Source organism: Pipra filicauda, unplaced genomic scaffold, assembly GCF_003945595.2.
Source record: "Pipra filicauda isolate LSUMZ 115617 unplaced genomic scaffold, ASM394559v2 scaffold257_size1096998_pilon, whole genome shotgun sequence".
NCBI lineage: Eukaryota > Metazoa > Chordata > Aves > Passeriformes > Pipridae > Pipra > Pipra filicauda.
This window is the reverse complement of record NW_024104373.1, coordinates 985,532-1,005,039: the sequence shown is the minus strand read 5'-3', so window position 1 is coordinate 1,005,039 and position 19,508 is coordinate 985,532. Positions and strand designations below refer to the sequence as shown.

The 19,508-nt window shown below is 36.4% G+C and overlaps 1 protein-coding gene across 2 annotated transcripts in view; it reads right to left on the bottom strand.

Annotated features, from left to right (window-relative positions):
* Nucleotides 1-1,916: 1,916 nt before the first annotated feature.
* The window catches only part of IL1RAPL1 (interleukin 1 receptor accessory protein like 1), a 702,170-nt gene continuing 684,578 nt past the window's right edge, over nt 1,917-19,508 (bottom strand). For both annotated transcript variants that reach the window (XM_027724383.2, XM_039382122.1), the window contains 2 exons: nt 14,499-14,669; nt 1,917-13,236 (listed from right to left, as the gene is read on the bottom strand). In XM_027724383.2, coding sequence (XP_027580184.1) covers nt 12,518-13,236; nt 14,499-14,669 — 890 coding nt within the window. In that variant the 3' untranslated portion in view covers nt 1,917-12,517. The remainder of the gene's footprint in view (nt 13,237-14,498; nt 14,670-19,508) is intronic.

Sequence of the window (19,508 nt, the reverse complement as noted above, 5' to 3'; positions counted from 1 at the left end):
AGTGCTCTTCAAGCAATCTTCTTGTTTACTTACTTTTTCCTGTAATTGTCTCTCTTCAAGCATGCAGCCCAACGTGGCTTCCCAGTCGTTCACACATGCATGATTTTGGGAAGGAATACCAGTAATTAATAATACTTCTGCATTTGTACTTGTCTCAGTCATATGTCTAAGAATTGCAAGGGAAGCAGAGTAATGCAAATAGAGCATTGTGTTCTTCAATTTTTTTTTATTAATGTCTGTTAAATAGCAATATTTAAAAAATGTAACTAAATATACATAAATATTTTTTGAATTTACAGTGGATACCATATTTCTGTGCATGTCACATGCTGGTAGTTGAGTAATCATGACTCTCATGATGTCTAACTGAATGCTAAATGCATTTCCTGCCACCACACCAGGCCAATGAACTGTGTTGATATTGGTGAAACCATGATCATTTATTCATATGATCTTACTGATATTTTGTACAGCAAAGATAAAAATCTTATGAGAAGTAGATGAAGCAGATAGCTTCCAAGATCAAAAAGGTGACTGTCTGTAGAAACATTATTTTGTTATATAGTTCACCTTGACTCCAGGCTCCAGACTGCAAGTGCAAAATACAGTGGTTATATTAAAAATACATTTAAATATGAGTTGCTGCAGGTAAACTGATTCAGTTGTCATATCTTAAAAGTCTCGTGATACTTATGAGCTACAGAGACACATGGTGGTCTATGATCTGGGTTTCTGGAGCTAGAAGATCACCAGCCTTTTTGACAACTTAAGCTCTTGCTATGGCATAAAATCAACCTTTGTAAGAGTTGCTGTGCACTGACACATGTCTCTTATTGCAAGGCCCAAAATTTTTGTGTCCCAGAGGTTCAAATTTGGAGCAACTCCCCTGGTATCAGAGGGGATACACAACTTTAAAAAATAATGGAAGAGTGTAAACAAGTTAAGTGTTTCTTGAGTGTTTAAAAACTTGAGAAGGTGAGGGTCTTGACAGGGAAGCCGAAAAGAAGCTGATTTCAGTTCACATGACTGGTATAACGTCAGTATAAACCCATTGTCTTGGATAATGACATTCCTGATTTATATCACTGCAGTTTAGAAGAGAACCACAGAGTTTACAGTCCGTTCAGAAAACCAAGGATGGAATTTGTCCTGTCCCAGGCATGATGTCATAGTCAGCAAACTTAAAAAGGAAAAGAATTCATCCAGGTTTTCAGTAATGCCTTCTTTGACATTTCCTTGCTAGCTTTCATTTATGCAATGGTAACATTGCTGTGATATGAGCTACTTCTGTTCCACTAGTTCCTGTATCAGTCAGGGTCTTCCACGCTGCTCACACACACCACACACACACACAACCAAAAATTATTCCCTGCTATGTTACTCTATTCCCCTGTCAACCTATGGTTTCAGTGGAGATAAACTGTCATAAAACTTGAGCAATGCTGTAATAAATCAAACACGTGTGTGCCACTCCCACACACACACACACACAGAACCTTTCCCTCGGAGAGTTATGAGACTGCACTATCTGGTTCACTATGAGTATATCCATAATCCATTATGCTTTTAAGAAAAAAGAATACACATAAAAAAAATACATATATCCTAAAGTAAATATCCTTAAGAATTAAAACAACAGAACAAGAGGAAACAACAATAAAGAAAATATTAATGCAGGGATATTTACTGTTAAGAGTATTCTTAAGCAAAAGGTCAGATTCTCAGCTGGTGTAAACTGGAGCAGCTCCATTGCCTCCAGTGGAGCTGTGCCAGCTTATCCAGTGCGTATGCTCTGGCTCAGTATGTCCTTCTCCTCAAATCACTGAATAGGAATCTTCAAAGCCTTCCCTATCACACTGTTAAATTTGTATTGCTACTAGCAACAATTTCTTCTAAAAAAAGTTTGCATACGCAAATTATTCACATTGCTTTATTTTTTCTTTGTCAGTTCACAAAAAAAGTATTTCAAGTTGTCATAACCTTGCATTTAGCCAGTGAAAGAGTAATCTTGAAAGGAGAACATTGTTTTACAAACTGGACACATACCCTGTTTATTTTTCTCTAAAATTTACACACTATAAAGCAAGTAGGGTTTTTTGTTTTGTTTTAAAACCTTCTTCATATATTATTATACAAAAATATTCATATGCAAGTAATAAAGATTTTTTTTTAAACATCCAACCTTTTTTAAACCTAAAGCAAAGTCACACCAAAAGTTTGTTTTTTTTTTTTTTTTTTTTTTTTTTTTTGTTTGGTTTTGTGGTTGTTTTTTTTTTAATCTAGACAAAGTACACCTTGTGCTTTAACAAACCTACAGCATCATGTGCTCTTTACAAGGATTCTACTGAATATGTTCATGTGTCATTATTCATTAAATAATCTAAAACTTGCCTACTTTTGTGGGTTTTATTTCCCTTAATCCTCTTTTTTTCCCTCTGTGTGTTATTTGTGTTTGTTTATATGTGTGGAAAAGTTAAGGCAAGTGCAATCAAAGTTACAAAAATCAATATTTCTATTGCTAACATGTGCAGCATTCATATTTAATGAGTGATGTATTTTTTCCTGTAAGAATAAAAATTGATGAAAATACAAAATTTTTTAATATGTTATTACAATAAGTTGTTCATTTCTTTCTGTACCAGGCTTGGTGAATTTTCCAAAAGTTAGGATAACATAAAACATGTTCTTTTTAAAGTAACATACACTGAAACTAGGTAATATTTTGATCACGACCCTCTTGCTTCTCAGCATAAGCATAGTATTACTACAAAAATGCAGTTCCTTTCAGCTATGACCCATTTAATTTTTTAAAAAATAAATATAAGTTAATCTCTTTAGGTAAAATATTTAATATACAGTAGGCATAAATATAGATTGATGTATTTCTACTTAATTTTAGTGCTTCTATTTTAACTGATTTTGAACAAAGTATATGAAGAGACATATTGTCCAGTTCATAGTCATATCTGTAGCCTTAAAGAAAACCTTGACAAGAATGCATGTTAATCTATGGTTTATATGGCAATAGTAGTGGACACCTGGAAAAGGCAGTGATGCTGAATCTTCAATTAAATTGTAGAATAGACAAAAATTTATGTTCAGAAATTCTGGGCCTGATTCTGCTCCTTTTTTTGCACCAGTTATACACAACGTTAATTCTGCTGATTTCAATAGAAATATTTTTTACTTTTACAAACTATTAAGCAAATTAAGATGAAAGGTCCCAAAGCCTAGCATGGCACTTCCTTGTTTCATTCTGTCAATGCAAAATGATTAAAAGATAGTAAGTATACATTTACATATTCATTTTATGCGAATGTATTCAATAGGAGCTACAGAGCATTTTTACTGTGGTGGTTCTCAGGATTACGGAAGGCCAGCTGAGAGCTTTATTAACAAAGTACTTAATCAAGATGCTTATCCAGCTATTAACTTTAAACACTGTGTTTCCAAGAAGGGACTCTTACTGCTTGAGTTGTGTTGTGCACTCTGCTTAAGGACAGTCAGCTTCTCCTGACATGGTTAAAGTAACAGAATAAAATTAAAAGAAATTAAATCCACTAGACAAATTCTAGCTGGTAAAAAAGATGCCGCAGCTGACATTAGAATCAAACAATTTTCCACAGACTTTTGTTTCTTTATTTATATTACTTTTGCAGCTTTTTTTATGAAAGAGAAGGCAGTGACATTTTTCTTCTAGTATTGCAACTAGACACATATTCTTTCTTCTAAAGATCTTTTTGGTCTTCTTGTTTTCTTCTCATCTGAAGAAAGTGCAGTATGCTGATAAAAATATTTACTTATTAAATGGTACATATGCTTGAGCTTATATATTATGAATAGCAACACGACATTGGTAGCTGCACAGAATTAATAGTGCGCTGTTCTTGCAAAATTGATGTGCCACTCAAAATTGCTGTGAGTCACAGCAGTGGATATCTAGATGCAATGTTGGAAGGATAATTTAACTCCATTTTACTGTATGAGCTAAGATTATATTTTGTCTTTTAGCATCCTTGACTCACTAACTCTGTTGGCTGCTTTACCACTGCCCAACACTGGGCAGCTGCTGACTTGAACTTTGTTAGCTGCTGAACAGATATAAAATAAAGACCATTACAAATCTGCAAATATTTATGATGAAGATATTAGATTAAACTATTTATGATTTTGCTGACTAATATAATAATAAAAACCCTTAGATCATATTTTTATGGGGCACGTAAAATAAGTTACAGCCGATGACTCTCTAGAGCAGAAGAACAGGAAGAGTTACAGGAAAAAGGGGCAGATATCTGTGTTCTAGTCAGCTATTTAAAACAATCAGTGATGATTTCCTACATTTACATAGATTCACCGTTATTTTAAAATATTTTATTTTATTTTATTTTATTATTTGAGTCTTTGGAGAACCTTAAAAAGCCAACAGATAGCAATCAGAAGGCTGAAATGAGAAGGGAACCTCAGGTTTTTCAAAGAAGGCTCATTGCTCAGTGAGAATGCGACATCAGACTCACTGTGCCTGAGACTGCATTTGTAATGGCACATGAAAGCATCATCTTCCCTTACAAAACCTCTTTGCTGGATTGCCTGTGAAGTGGAGAACTGACTGAACTGGGAGCTAAGGAGATCCAGCTGCTCTGTGCACAGGTAGGAGATTTCAGCCTAGTTTATGACTACTTTACTCCTGTTCTCTGTAATTCCACTCCATTCTTTCTAATATGGCTATGCCACCACTAATGTAGTGCAATGGTAGCTCAGTCCTGATGTCTCCTTATGAAATAAAGAAAATTAAAATAAAGCAAAGCAAAGCACAACAAACAAGAACACAATTCAAGGAGCTACAAATAATGAAAATATTCTTGAAAATTATAAGCATGTACATGTCGGTCTGTCTCCAACCCCTTATGCTCTAGATTGCTGTTTGAGGGGATCTTGAAAGTAGTATAGCAGGTAAGGTGCCCAAGGTGACTAAACAGGGAATTTTCTTCAACATTCCCTAAAGAACAACTTGGCAAGTGTCATTTCAAGCAGATAGAGTCTTTGCCAATACTTCTCACTCTTCAAACACCTAACAATAATAACAATTTAAAAAAAAGTGTAGGAATGGTATTTGCTATATGGCCCTGACAGCTGTTCACAATCTCTTTTGTTTAGAAGAGTGAAAAGGGAAGCGGAGAAAATACAAGGTGAACTGTGCTGACACTAATAATTATTTACAGATAGGAACTCTGGCAGATATTCACATAGATTCAGGTAGACTCTATGACCTAGAAAAACATGTTTCCTACCTCTAACAAATGGCTTCAGATAACAAACAGGTGGTGAAGGAAGTACCTGGTAAATTTGGTTATCTAGTGACCTACAGCCAAAAGACATCTGTAATCTCCCGTGACAGCAGGACTAAATGAGAGCTAGTTGAGTACACCTACCTGGTCATGACATGAGCAGCAAACATCTTGTCTATACTTCTCCCATCCTGTGTCACTCACCCTGTGTCATCCCTAGCTCTGTACCTGTGTCATAGTGCCCCTAGCAATGGACTGGTTACAAGTTCATCATCTTCTTAAAGCACATGGGAAATGTCATCCTATGAATAAACCCAGATTTTTGGGACTTTCTTGATTTTTTATGAGAGTGCTACATATTTTATTTTGTTTTATGGTTCTATGATTAAATGATTACAAGTTAAAATACATATGTATAGGAATAAAATTGCATAAAGTGCTTTTTGTGGTATAACTAAGATTTGAGAGTGCTTATTGCAACAATTTTTTCCTGGATATGTGCACATTTTGCAGATTCATGTATTTTGTTGAGGTAGGCATAGGTTAGTGATCTCAGAGAAGGAGCCTGACGTCATTGAACTATTTTGCTAAGATAGGTGGAGAGACAGCTGTGTCGCTGCTCTCCTCACTGCTTTGTACTTACATAATTGTTCCATTTGAAGTTGCCTGGGTCTTAAGAAGATAAATGTACAATGTTCTAATGTGATGCTGAAGGTAAACATACGACACTAATTGTTTACATTTTCTACTGAAATGTTCCTAAGAACTCAATTAGGCCTGCAGTGAGCTGTTCACCAGAGGGTATTAACTCTGGAAAACAACTTCTTCTATGTCTGCAAATTCATTGCCACCTGAGTTTTAAACTTACAATGAAGAGTGGGATTTCCTAAACAAATCTCTCTGTGATTTACCTGCCATGCAAAGAACGGAGAGAAAATTTTTAAAAGTCTCTTACATAACTTCCTACAAAACACCAGGAGAAAACAATCTTCCCTGAAAAAGAAATTTCTAAAACCAAGTTTAAATAGTTTTAGTAATTACATTGCTAATTTGCTTTTCTTTATTTATTTTGGTTTTTCAAGTGCGTGTGCAGACTCTGCAGCTTAATGACGTATTTTGAGCTAATAACTGACATTGTCAAGACTTTCTTTTTACCTCAGAGAGGGTCAGAATAGTATCAGGATGTTACTCCATATGAGCGCTCTAAGTGGATTTGAAAAAATGGTGTGCTGAGAACAAAAAAAACCCCGAACTTTTTACAAATCAAAGCTTTGCTCTTGTAAGTCTCTTCTTAGGAGAGAAGACATCTAGTCACCCTAAACATCTCTGCAAGGAGTTTTCATGTGTAGCCCATCCTGAGGGCTCACGGCAAGCTTTGAGTGCTTTTACTTCTAATGCAGTCTGCCAGGTAGATGGATAGGATAGGATAGGATAGGATAGGATAGGATAGGATAGGATAGGATAGGATAGGATAGGATGGAAATTTCTGTGAGAGTGCTCAGGTGTGGTGTTAGCTGATTGAGATGGGAATTTCCTATTAGTGGATTGCACACTAACCCGGCAAGCTGACCTCTTTCTCTGCTCAACGGTGCCTTTTACTTTGCACGTGGAACAAATGGAAAACACTGTTTCAGAGCTGTTTCCGCTCTTCCGGCTGCTTTGCAATAGAGTATCCTCGACATCTAATAGTTCTCAAGTTTGGTGTCAACATCAAGACTTACTACCCACCTTCCCTGTGTGCTGCCTATAGCATGTAGGGCAGTGGTGATATTTGAGTCTATGGCTCCTTCTGCATCCACCTGTCATAGGAGTAACTAAACACGAGGCCAAAGGGGCCTGGGCTCTCCTTCTCTGTGCACAGGCACACATGTTCTCCCCACTGTGGAGCTTCTCAGTCACAGCAATGCAGTGGAGCCCCTCCCTCTGGCTTGCACTTCTTTATCTGTCACTGAATGTGTTTGAGAGTATGGGTTTGATAAGAATTAATTTTTCCTGAATGATTTTGTATTTTTAAGAAGAGCTAATATTTGATAAAGAGAGAAAGATAAGGTTAAAAAGCTAATAAAATTTATTTTTTGAATAATTTGTGTGTTCCTTTTGTCATATCTTGATGGTTAAGAGACATGTCTTTATAAAAATGTCAATAAAATCCTCATCAAATTCTTAGCTCTCAATTTTTACTTCAAATTGTTTTTCTAATGCTAGTGACCCAGCAATGTTTGTAGTTCCCATAAGATCAGTACTAGATAATCTATTTTATTTAACATTTAGATTGTAGACAATCATGTTGCTTTTAATCCCCCCAAATAAAAATATTTTTAATTGACTATTAAATGTTTCTGAAATTATGTTATTTAAGGTATTGGATATTTACTGTAAGAATGGTAATAAGCATTTGAAATGAGGCTGTTTGTAATTACAAGCTGAATACTTCCCTTTAAGAGAAGTAATCAAAATGTACTAATTTTTTAGTAATCTGAACAGCTCCAGAATTTCTATGTTTTCCAAAGAAGGTATCAGACCTGCCTTTGTAATTTCTTCTTTGACTGCTTCATGACCCTGTGGACTCTAGGCCTTCTACCCGCAGAGCTTATTAATCCAGAACAAAGATTTAACTTTGTCTTAAGCAGAAGTTAAACAAACAATAGGCATAGGAAAACTCTTAACAGCTGAAATATTTCTATCAATTTCGCTCCCCAGGGCAACGGCTCTGAGTTTTGAAACATCAAGTCAAGGGTACGTGGAGAAGTGTGATGCTGCCAACACATCTTCTTGGAGGATATAGCCAGAGCCAATGGAAAATAGCCCAGGAAAATTACATCAAAAACAACAGCTCAGTGTCCATACTAAATTAAATGAATTTCAAATTAAAAGACACAATGGTGTTCTTTAGCCTCCACTCAGTGGGCTATTTAGGTCAGGAGATGTGTTTATATGAAAAAAAAATGCAAGGGAACCTGCAGCATTCATTATACAAGGAGACTTGTTGTTATGAGATTGCTTACATTTTTTCTGTTACCAGCAACATTAATCTATTTCTCAGCTGAGAACTGGGTTAAAAAAGTGTTCTAATAACAGCAAATCAGATAACGGGTGGGTGTTAAGGAATATAGTTACTCTAGATAATAACCTAAGTCTGTTACGGAGATTTTTTTAGCACTGGCAGATTTCTGCCATCCTCTTTATCACAATAAGGTAAATAAAAATCTCTCTGTGCTAAACTATCAACAAGTAAAAAAATCATTCAGAAGCGTACTAGATGTACAGGGACATATTTGTGTTGCTGGTCTATCTGGATGGCCTCCAAAAAAGCCAGTTGCTTGATGTAGGTCAGCCAGAGTACAGAGCTTTGCATGACAAAAGAAACCACAATACAGTCAAAAAGCAGGTGGGTATTTTGCTCTTTATTCTCCATTGGCCTCTTTTTATTTTTGAACTTACTTTACTGCTGTGATTTTTTTTATTCTTTGGATTTTAATTAAGCTTTCCTTAGGCTTGCTAGCTTGACATTTTCTTCTTCTTTTTTTTCTCTCTATTTTTTTTTTTTTAATTTAAAAATGAAGAAATCCTGTTTACCAGGCCAGTTTTCCCCAAATCCCACTGCTTTATCTATAATTTAAATGTGTCATTAATGCTCAATATCCAAATAAAAATTCGTGATTTTTTATCAGTTGGGTATAACAAGCTTTCCAATTATTTTGAAGCTGATTATCACCCATTATGTAACACACACATGGTTTTCACAGCTGTGCAGTAATAGAAAAATCTTAGTTTGCATCTAAGCCTAACAGTATTTAGCTCTGAACCAGATCATATTGAAAGTGTTTGATGTTGGCTGCCAGGTGAGAACTGGGTCCCTACTAAAATTCAGAAGACATTTGCTGCTGCTTTCCTTGCAACCAAGATTTCAGCTTGTCACAACTGCAAATATGAATTCCTTTTCTCTTTGCTTTTCCAATTTTCCTTTCCCACAGAAATCAATCTCTTGCACTCATTCAACTTTATTAGATTTACTCTCAAATCATGCTGCTGCAACTGAGAACAGAATCAGACCCAGCAACACACTTTGCCTTCAAAATAATTAGCTGCATACTATACAGTCTCCCGTTTCTGTCCAGCTATAAATGCTGTCTGGAGAGCCTATATACTGAATTTACACAAGTTGTGCAACAAAGTCCTTTAGTTTTATAACAAAGACTACCCTGATTAGAGAGAGCCTTATAAAGATGGAGCACCACACTTGGATAATTCACATGCATAGAAACCACATACAGACCCAAAGTTACTGACCAGGCAGAGTAAGTTTTTCTGATCATCACACTGTGCAGTTTTTAAAATAAAGTGCTATTTGCTTATGGCTAAACCTTATATGTGGCTATTGCATGCACAGTTCAGGCTGCATTGTCAGAAACTGGAATACTTTCACCTAAAATGATGGAGCCTAAGCACTAGGGCAATGACAGTTTTTGTTGGCTTTGGTTTTGGGGTTTTTTTGTCCATTTTATTTTGCGTTCCACTAGAATTTTTGTCCAAGAAAGAGCACGTGAGCACACAACAGTTTCCTTCCCTGTTCCCCACATCGAGCTGTTCACAGAAGAGGAATACTAAGGAGGAATTTTTCTAAAGCCATAGACAGCTTCTCCTTTTATTTCTTTTTTTGTTTGTTTGTTTGTTTTTCTTATATTTGAGATTATGACAAAGCACTATAAGAAAAACTTTTTTTAAGTATTGTGAATATCAAATAGTATCTGTCAATCCCTGAATCATGCTTTTCAAAGTGCTTAAATCTAAAAATAGAACAACATAAAAGTACTTCCAATGTGGCTAAGAAAACACCTAGCAATTGTCTGAAAGTAACTGTGGTCAGATAATTAAATCCTACATTTATTCCACATCCCAATCTTTACCCCAGGGCATAGAAAGGTGAGATAAGGGGAAAACAATAATGCATTGCTTTCAGAGGATATTGGGGTATTTGGCAACCAGATGAATGAAGGAAAATCCCATCAATGCCTGACAGGTGCCTGTAAGAGCAAATAAATAATAGTTTTCTTACACTATGAAAATAACCAAATGTGCAAAAGTCTCTTAAAATTTTATCTGACTTGGCAGCTTCATTTCCATTTTGTGGATGTTTGGCACATGTCCAGAGAGAGACACCGTAACAAAGAACAGATTGTAGAAAAGGGCTTGAGCAAAATCGCAGAGAAATAAACATTTCTAGCAAATAAAAATCAGTGCACATCTCAAAGGTCTATTAGCTTCTCATGCAGATACTGAGATTTCTTGACTTTCACAACAGGAGCATAGTCATTTCCTCCCACACTGTCAGTTCTGGATTACTCCCACAAACATCCCCCAAACTGCAGTTGCCCCGCTCACTTCTCATTAAGAAGACCAAAATATTATAAGCTATACTTTTCTCGTTGTGACAATCAGGATGAACAAACCCCACACATTCATTATATTGGCCAATATCATTCAGCTGCCATAAAAGTACCTAAAGCTAATTAATTACATAAATAGACCATAAGGCCTGTTTGCCAGGACACCAGTTACATTTCTACCAGGGTAAATCAAACCCATGACTACATGACAGTGTGCTGCAGCCAGCAACCCTACTTCTGCTTCTGCTAGGAGGGACTAGCAGAGAGCTTAGCCTGAATATGTTGGAGAGCTGCACCACTCTTCTCTCTTTCTAAAACCAGAAAGAACTTTTCCATTATTTAAAACATAAATATGAGCAAGGTACTTATTTAATTGGTCTTAAAGATGTCTGGATGTAAACACAGTGGTGGTTGTTTTTCTTCCCTGTCAGCCATGGTACATGCATTATTTGCAACTCCTCAAAGATAGAATCATACATAAAAATAAAACTAATTTATTTATTCATTAAAGTGAATAAATTGTTTTTAATACTTCCAGGTCTGACTTAAATATTAATTTTGTATAAATAAAGTTTATTCTGAAAACAATTATATTTCTGGTATCATGTCATTTTTTCTGCCTGAGTTCTTACTGAAATCATGTTGAAATTAATAAAGTTTTATTTATTGTTACAAGCTAAAACCAAATGAAAGAAGAGTTCTTAATCCTGAATATAGCATTTTAAAGCAAATACAATTTTTTTGAACATTAAAATACAAGGGGACTCTGTAATCCACAGCAAAATAATGTTTTGCTCTTACTTTTTTTGAAAATAACACTTTCTATAATACAAAATGACAAACCGTCTACAACACTGTCTTTTTATTCCCCTTTGGTTTGGAAGTCATCACTGTACATATCAACAGGACTCTCTGCACTTCAGTGCCTATTGCCTCACTTGTCTTACTTGCCTGACATCTGCAAATGACGTCATTTGCAGGATTTTGAAAGGGGGAAAAGAAAAAAATAAATGCTTGAAAAATAAAATCCACAACCACATTGATACTTTTCCAGGATGTGTTAAAAATAGGGTTTGCTTTTATATTTATAAAAGTAATACAATCAACTCATTCATAAAATAATAATTAAAAAACAAACCCAAGAAAACAAAAAACAAACCGGCTCTACTTTCTACACACTCTGTAGTGACTACTGTGAAGCAACCGATACAGATTGGGTATATTCTGTGGTTTGGCAGGTATCTACCAAGTTACATGTTAGATGATCAGACTGTAGTGTTACCCCAAATTGGGGTCTTTGTAAGGGCAGGGAAGGAGCAGTGCACGTTACGGGAGTAGAAATGAAACTGGAGATCTCAGTGAGGGATGGGGTCCTTCTAAAAACAAATACTCTCCAAAAGAAGTGAGCTGCAGCAGGCATGGCCTTCAGGAATCAGGCTAGGCAGGCCAACAAAATGGATGGTGCTTCTGATATCAACATAGCTTTGTCCAAGCATTCCCAAGAGAGGTTAAAAACGAACAAACAAAAAAACTAAAACTATACTAATGAAGCAAAATAGTTTCCTATCTATACAGCAGTCTCTTCTTTTAAAAAAATGTAAATATACAAATTCTAATGACATATAAAACAAAGTCGAAAATGTGAATGGGAAGAGACATGGGTAAAACAGGAAGACTGATGCTACAAAGAAATTGCAAAAACATATGTACAAGACCCTGTTTTTCCTCGTATGTTATCGATTGTAATGCATGTTTAACAGCAGCAGTCGAGGATGTAGTTCCAGGCACCAGACTGCAGACTCTGCTCCTATTCAAGGGGGTCGACGGCCCCTTGCATCTCGGTCACCAGATGACACTGGATATACTGGTCTCCCGTGGCAGGAGGGGCAGTATGGCACTGTTTGTGTGAGCCTCTTCTGGGTTCTGCTCCCTGTTAGTTTTTGTCTGCGGCCGCTGCCCGTTTATAAGTGTCATAGGGATGTTGCAGTAGGTGTGCTGGTTACCTATTGAGGTAAGCGGCAGGGTGCCGGCAGGAGGTACATCGTATTCATAGCTTCGATAATAGTGTTTCTGGCGCATCTGTGAGTGATATGTGTTATGAAAGGTGGAGCGCAGGTCTGGATGGGCAGTGGCAAGAGCAGTAGAGGTGGCAGCAGCCATGGAAATCGCGGAGACTGTCTGCAGTTCCCCAAAGGGCCCCTGCTCACTGACATCTAAAACCTGCTCATTTGTGATGGGTTCAATCCTCTTAAAAGGCATTTCGTACTGTAAACGTTTCCAGAACTTGGAATTCAACTTGTTGCACTTTGGTCCGTGCCATTTAATGACAGTGAGGAGCTTGATGGTATGTTTTAGGGCCTCGACCTCCTGGTAGTTCATAACTCCTCGTAGTTCACTGCATTCAATCAGTATCACTTTGATTTCTCCCGTGACTAACATATTTCGAAGCCTTGTTTCCAGTTCAAAGATGCTCCAACCTCTTCTTACCACATAACTTGGAGTCATGACGATGATCAGTCGCTTGCTTTGGTCTACACATCTTGCCACATCTTCAATGTAGGCTACAAAACAAAACAACTGCTCAAAAACCAATCTAAGAAAACAGTCTGCTCTCACAGACTTACTAGAAACAACAGAGGCAAATCCCTGCTCCCAGAAGTTCTCACTGAAAAAACATCACTTGCAAATGTGCCAGGTTGGCTTGGAAGAACATGGTCCTGGGCAACCTGCTCTATGAGACCCTGCTTGAGCAGGGAGGTTGAACAAAGTGGTCTCCAGAGGCCCCTTCCAACCTAAAACATTCTTTGATCCTGAGAAACATCTACTCCCACTTGTGCTATGGATTGTGTTTGTTCGTGAGTTGTAGTTTTGTATCATTATCTGTATTGAAACAATTGTGTCCATCATGATTTTTTATTTTAAAAAGGCAAAGTCACCCAGATAGACAGCAGAGCAGCATCTATGTGCTTTAGGAGTTCAGTCTCAAACTTAAATGATACTCTGTGGGGTATGGTAGGCTTAGATTCTGCTTTTCCTTCCATGACCCCACCACATACAACAACAGTGTTGTCTCCTGCAAATTAGTATCTAGTTTGCTGTAGGTTTAAAAAATATCCACGAGACTGTTTGAGCTTTTCCTATACCAAGCATCCCTTATTACCTTTAGAAAAAGATACTGAACTTAGTAGCTGTCTATATGGTTACAGTGAGCTTATGAAGAATACTACAACTTAAAAAGCATTACTGTACTTCTGCTGGAATAGGTGAGAGAAACATGAAAAAGATCTATTTGTACCAATGAATTCTAATTTTCAGTGTCTGAGAATGATCAAGTACATCCACTACACATTTATCTGCAGTGGCCACTGACAGAATTCACTATTTTTCTCTGATGAAAATTTTATTAGTCAACCATTGCCTTAGTCCAAACACAACTTTTTCCTTTGTGTCTTAATTTCTGTAATACTTAGAATTATGGATATCTTTCCAAACAATCTCTAAGGAACTGAAAACAACAAACTGTATTCATTCTTAGAGATGCAAGCTCTCAAAAAACAATGAAAAAGTGAGTCTTTCATTACCGTTATTTATGCAATGCCCTTTCTGCACTATCTCACCTTCAACCAGAATAATGCAATTACTAAATAATAATCCTCTTATCTTGGAAATATACATTAAGTATGTTGGCTTATCTTTGCCACCCTCTAAGACAAGGGAAAAAAGATGGCATTCTGAAGGAGTAGGTATAGAAAAGAGACTCAAACAATCACTGCAATCACTGCATTGGCTGTTCAGAAAACACACGAGAATAAGGACGACTTACTTCCTGTGGGAATCAAATCTCTGTCTGGGATGAACAACTTGTATCCATAATGCTTTTCAAGCATATCTGGTAGGATCTCAAGAGCAAATCTTTCTTCTTCTCCAGTTTCTTGATTCCACTGATCAGGATCCACTTTGGTATAAGATAGATATGCATCATAGTCTTTGTTGTCTAAGGAAAGAGACAAATTAAGTTAGTTTATTCATTATTTTTGCAGCTTTCCCAGATATCTCCCCAGGTGTTATTTCTGGGAAAGTTTTCCCAGAATAGGAAACTGTTTAGATAAAGAGGTAAGCTTTCACCCCATGTCCAGATATGAATCCATTCAGCTTTGTTTCCTCCTGTAGAAGTAGTCCTTATTTACACAGATGCAAGGAAGAGGGGTCCATATCCATACACAGAAGTCAGTTTGTGCACAAACATTTGTGTAAGAATCTGGATGAAGGAAATCCACTCAGCTGCAGAGTGACAGCTCATGAACACAAAAGTCACTGAAAAGAATTTGCATTCTTCTCTAACTTTAAAGGGGGAAAGAAAATCATGGAGATATCTAAGATAATGTGCAATTGTCTCTGCTGCATAGTAAAAACATTTCAATCTTGCCAGACTTTTAGTATAAATTTAGTACCTGAGGCTGTAGTGTTCTAAGTGTATGTGTAACTTGCCTTGTAAAACTCTTTGGCTCTCCAGGTCTGAAATTATTGCCAAGCTTAAATCTTTGCAGCATCAACTCTGGATAATGCAGTTTAAGTCTCTTGAATTCTGCGTGCTTACATTTACAAATTTAATGTTGCATTAATGTACATTTCATTACTTCATAGTGTGCTACTTCACTTCAATATGAGAAATAACCATGCCTGTTTTTCAAATGTGCTTGGTGTGCCTACTTGAAAGCCTGAATCAAAAGAGTTACCATTAATTTTCATTAGGAGGTCAATAATGCCAAGTGCTCTGGAACTAATTCAGTGGAATAAGAGGTCACGTTTTGACTTTTGTTGTGAAGAAAGCAGAGAGAAATCAATGACAAGAGTAATGAAATGTTAACATCCTTCGAACTCTCTTGACAACATTATGCACAGACTACCAAGAATATCAATTGCTTTTAAAAGAGACCTGATTAAATACTCTAAACACTGTGTGTCATAAGTAATGTTATATTCAGTAAATGTTGACTTCAGTTATTTATTGAACCACTCCTTTCTTCATTTTGCACCTTTTTGTAGTCTGGTAGCATTATTTAGAAAAGCCTGCCAACTGTAGGTGAGTGCAAAAAGTCTAAAAATGGAATTAATGAAACAGTGCTAATCTTGAACCGTCCCCTCTCCCTTCTGAGCAACCATGTGTACTATGCCCATTAATCTTTGCAGATGACAAAACAAACTTGGTTGTACTGTTATTACTTTCAGACTTCCTGCACATCTTTTGTGTGATATGTGTTGGATTTTTATATCCACAGAAAAAAAACCCTAAAACAAATAAAAATAACAACAACAACAGCACCAAAAACAGAAAAATAAGAAAAAGAGGAGTATTGCCTTCTATGATTCACACTTTCCACTGTTTTATTTTGGAATATTTGTGAAAACATGTTCTTTACTGGTAGACAAACATCTCGTGCCTTTGACCATACCTTTAAATAACACTGATTGGATCAAGCATGAGAGATTACATAGCAGGATTTTATTTCTACGCTAGGATAGTGTTAACCCAGCAACAGAGTTAACACACAGTGAGATCAACAAATACATGGGGAAATTGCAAAAAACCCACAAAATGATGCTGCTGCAACATCATTTTCTATTGTCACCTCAGCAATGGTTGTGACCATAGTACATGCTGGAGAGAAGTTGCTCTGTTGAAAGTCTTTGAGTAAAGATGAGAATGTATAATTTCTCAAAGGGATAAATAATAAGAAATAATGCAGAATTCAAACTGTTTTAAAGGCTCAGAGTGTTTTCTGTTTAAATAGTTTCCACGTTATGATTGGGATGGAAAAATATTTGTGCTATGCACTAATGCACTTATTTGAAGTACACAGTTTTCATATCAAGGAGGTTCTAGCATTTCCACTAACTACAGCTGCATTATCCTGTATTGTAGGGATATCCTTCCTCCCTAGATTTATCGGTATTTGAAGGGCAAAGAATGGTGAGGATCTAGGGTATGTCTACTCAGATGGGGTCAGACAACCATGAATTTATTCAAACTCCAATCCAGCAGGATGTGTACTCTTGTTCAGGAAACTGTTAGATGTATTATCACAATGGTTTCCATGAGCTCTTATACTCTCCCTTTTTTTTTAAACTTTCTTTGATGAAAAGTAAAACATTCAGTTTACAGCAGAACTACCTTATGTGGTAGTTTTGTTATCTGATAGGTTGATATACTGGCAGAAGCAGACAATTTGCAAAATGTAAAATGTCTGGGATACACAAAGGATGTTCACATATATTAGCCCGGTTTTGGCTAATTAAAATTATTCATCACACATTGCCAACTCTGTGAAATATTTTAAGGACTACAGCAGGGTCTTCTTAGCTCAATGGTCCCAGCTACTCCTCTTTGTAATGGGAGGGACTGATGCTTACATTCTAAAGAACATTTCTGATCTTAATTTGTGTTTTTCAATGTGCTCTCCCAATTGACTGAAAAGTAGAAATGGGAGTCTGCAGACATCCAGGTCTTACTGCTGGTCATAATCTGGGAGCTGGGATTCGCATCTTGCCAATCTTCCTGGCCCTGTCACATGAAAGCAGGAGGCTTTGACTTTACTCTCAAACCCTTTGCTCTTCAGTTGCTTTCCTTCTCAAGCAATGCATCCAGGTGGCCCCAGACTCCCAACAAGCAAGCAGCCCATCACAGCTTCATGTTTTCTTGAACATTAACTCGAACAAGTACTTTACCCATGAAAATATGTCAACATATCTGCCTTTTCCAAGAAAAAAACATGTCACCAGAAAACTTCTAATCTGATCCAAATCATATATCAAGGCATAAAGGACTTGATATTATTACTCATACTATTATGTAGTATGATATTTACAGATTTGCCTGTGCAATATGTCCAGATATTGGTTGGATCTAATATTCAGTGTCAGAATTACAGTACAAAAATCCAAATTCAAAACAAGGCTGGTGATAAACTAAGATTTTCTTTAAAATGACAATCTCTTTATTTCTGTTCATCAGCAAACAATTAAGTCTTCTATCCAAGAATCCTTGGAATGAAAATGTGATTGACTGTTGCTTGCACTTGTGCTTTAGATATAGATGATACTATTTCAAAGATGTTTTTGTTAGGCTTATGCGCATCTGCAATAAACTGAAATATAGTTACTCACTTTTTCTTCCAACACTTATTAAGAAAAATACATTTTAATAACCAAAGGCAGGGAAATTGATCATTTAATCTGAAACTTGCTTTCTTTCTCGTGAAGATTGAAAGAAATTACCTATTATCTAAATATATTTTTTTATCTGAAATGACTTAGCCATTTCAGGGTTGTTTTTTTCAGAAACATATCAGAATAAGTTAATCTTGCACTGCTTCCAAATATGCTGCAGAGCTGATTTATGTAATGGCTATTCTTTAATTTAGTGAACACAGCTCAATATAACATACCATATCAAGCAACAGTTATACTTTGAAACATTTTGGTGTATTAAGTTTTCTCTTCCCGTTCTTTGTGACTTGACAAGTAATTCTCTTCAGTTAGATGGTTTGTAGCTGCTTTCTTAGGCCTACAGGTAGTAACCAACGAGGACAGAGCAATTCAACTCAACAGCTACCATTTCTGTGAGGTTTTGTTTTACCCATTAATTGAAAATATTGAAATAAATCCCAAAGTACACCTTACATGGCCAAACTCAACCAGACTCTATGTAAAAAAATCCTGTGTTATTGTACTGCAGACAACCATGAGAGCACATGGAAGCTCTGGATTAGTTCATCACAATAAGGTAATATACAACCTGTGCTCAAGCTGTGATGCATTCAGTCTACAAATGTTTCAGTCAGCCCAAAAATACTGGTACTGCAAGAGCTGGGGCAAAAGAGACTGTGAGGTACAAACTTTGCCATATAATTTTAACCATTCTATGGAATTAAAAGCAAGGACTCAGTAATGATCACGGAGCTGCCCTCAGCCACAGGTCTGAAAAAATTGTTTGGATAGATCTTAGGGGTAAACACCGAGGGTCAAATCTCAGCTTCATTAGTAACACATAGAACCACTACTTCATTTCATGGACAAGGATTTTAGCCAAAGCACTCGTTTCATCATTGCAACATGCATTCTTCAATGCTGTCCGTTCCTTTTGGTACTCATCCAAATGCAGAATACATTATCATACTCCCTGTAACTTTCTACAGAGTTAATCCAGCAGAAGTGATATAAATTTTTAGGGGAAGAAGTTGCAAATGCTGCTCATTATTCCAAGGATGTGCTCAGCAGCAGTGACTTAAAGGCTCAATGTAAGCATAAAACAAAACCCAGACTCTATATGCATCTACTTTCTCACATGCAAATGGGATCTTTGGGTAAGTAAATTGCTATCAGACATCTAAGAACTCATCTATATGCATGCCCTCTTAACAGCTACACATGAAGAAATTATATACTGGTGCCTACAGAAAGATAGATAAAACTTCCTCTTCTACAGGGACCACCAAACAGATTCAACTTTGAATTTGCATTATAGATGTACATGTTTTCTAATGATTTCCATGTTGCACTGACAAGAAGCCAGCAGTCTGGGCTTTGAGGGTTTATTAAACCTTAAACATTGCAGATATTTCTGCTAATGGGGCACAGAAAAATTATATATATACATAAAAAAATGAAAAATAATAAAAAAACCTTCCTAGAGTCAGTTTTTTTCTTATCAGCCATGTTCAAGCTGATGACAAATTCTGACTTTTAGCTGGCATGATACACTTTAGCACAAGACAAATTAATAGAGCAAAACAAAGAGAAATCACACAACGTCATATTTCATAGTGAATAATAT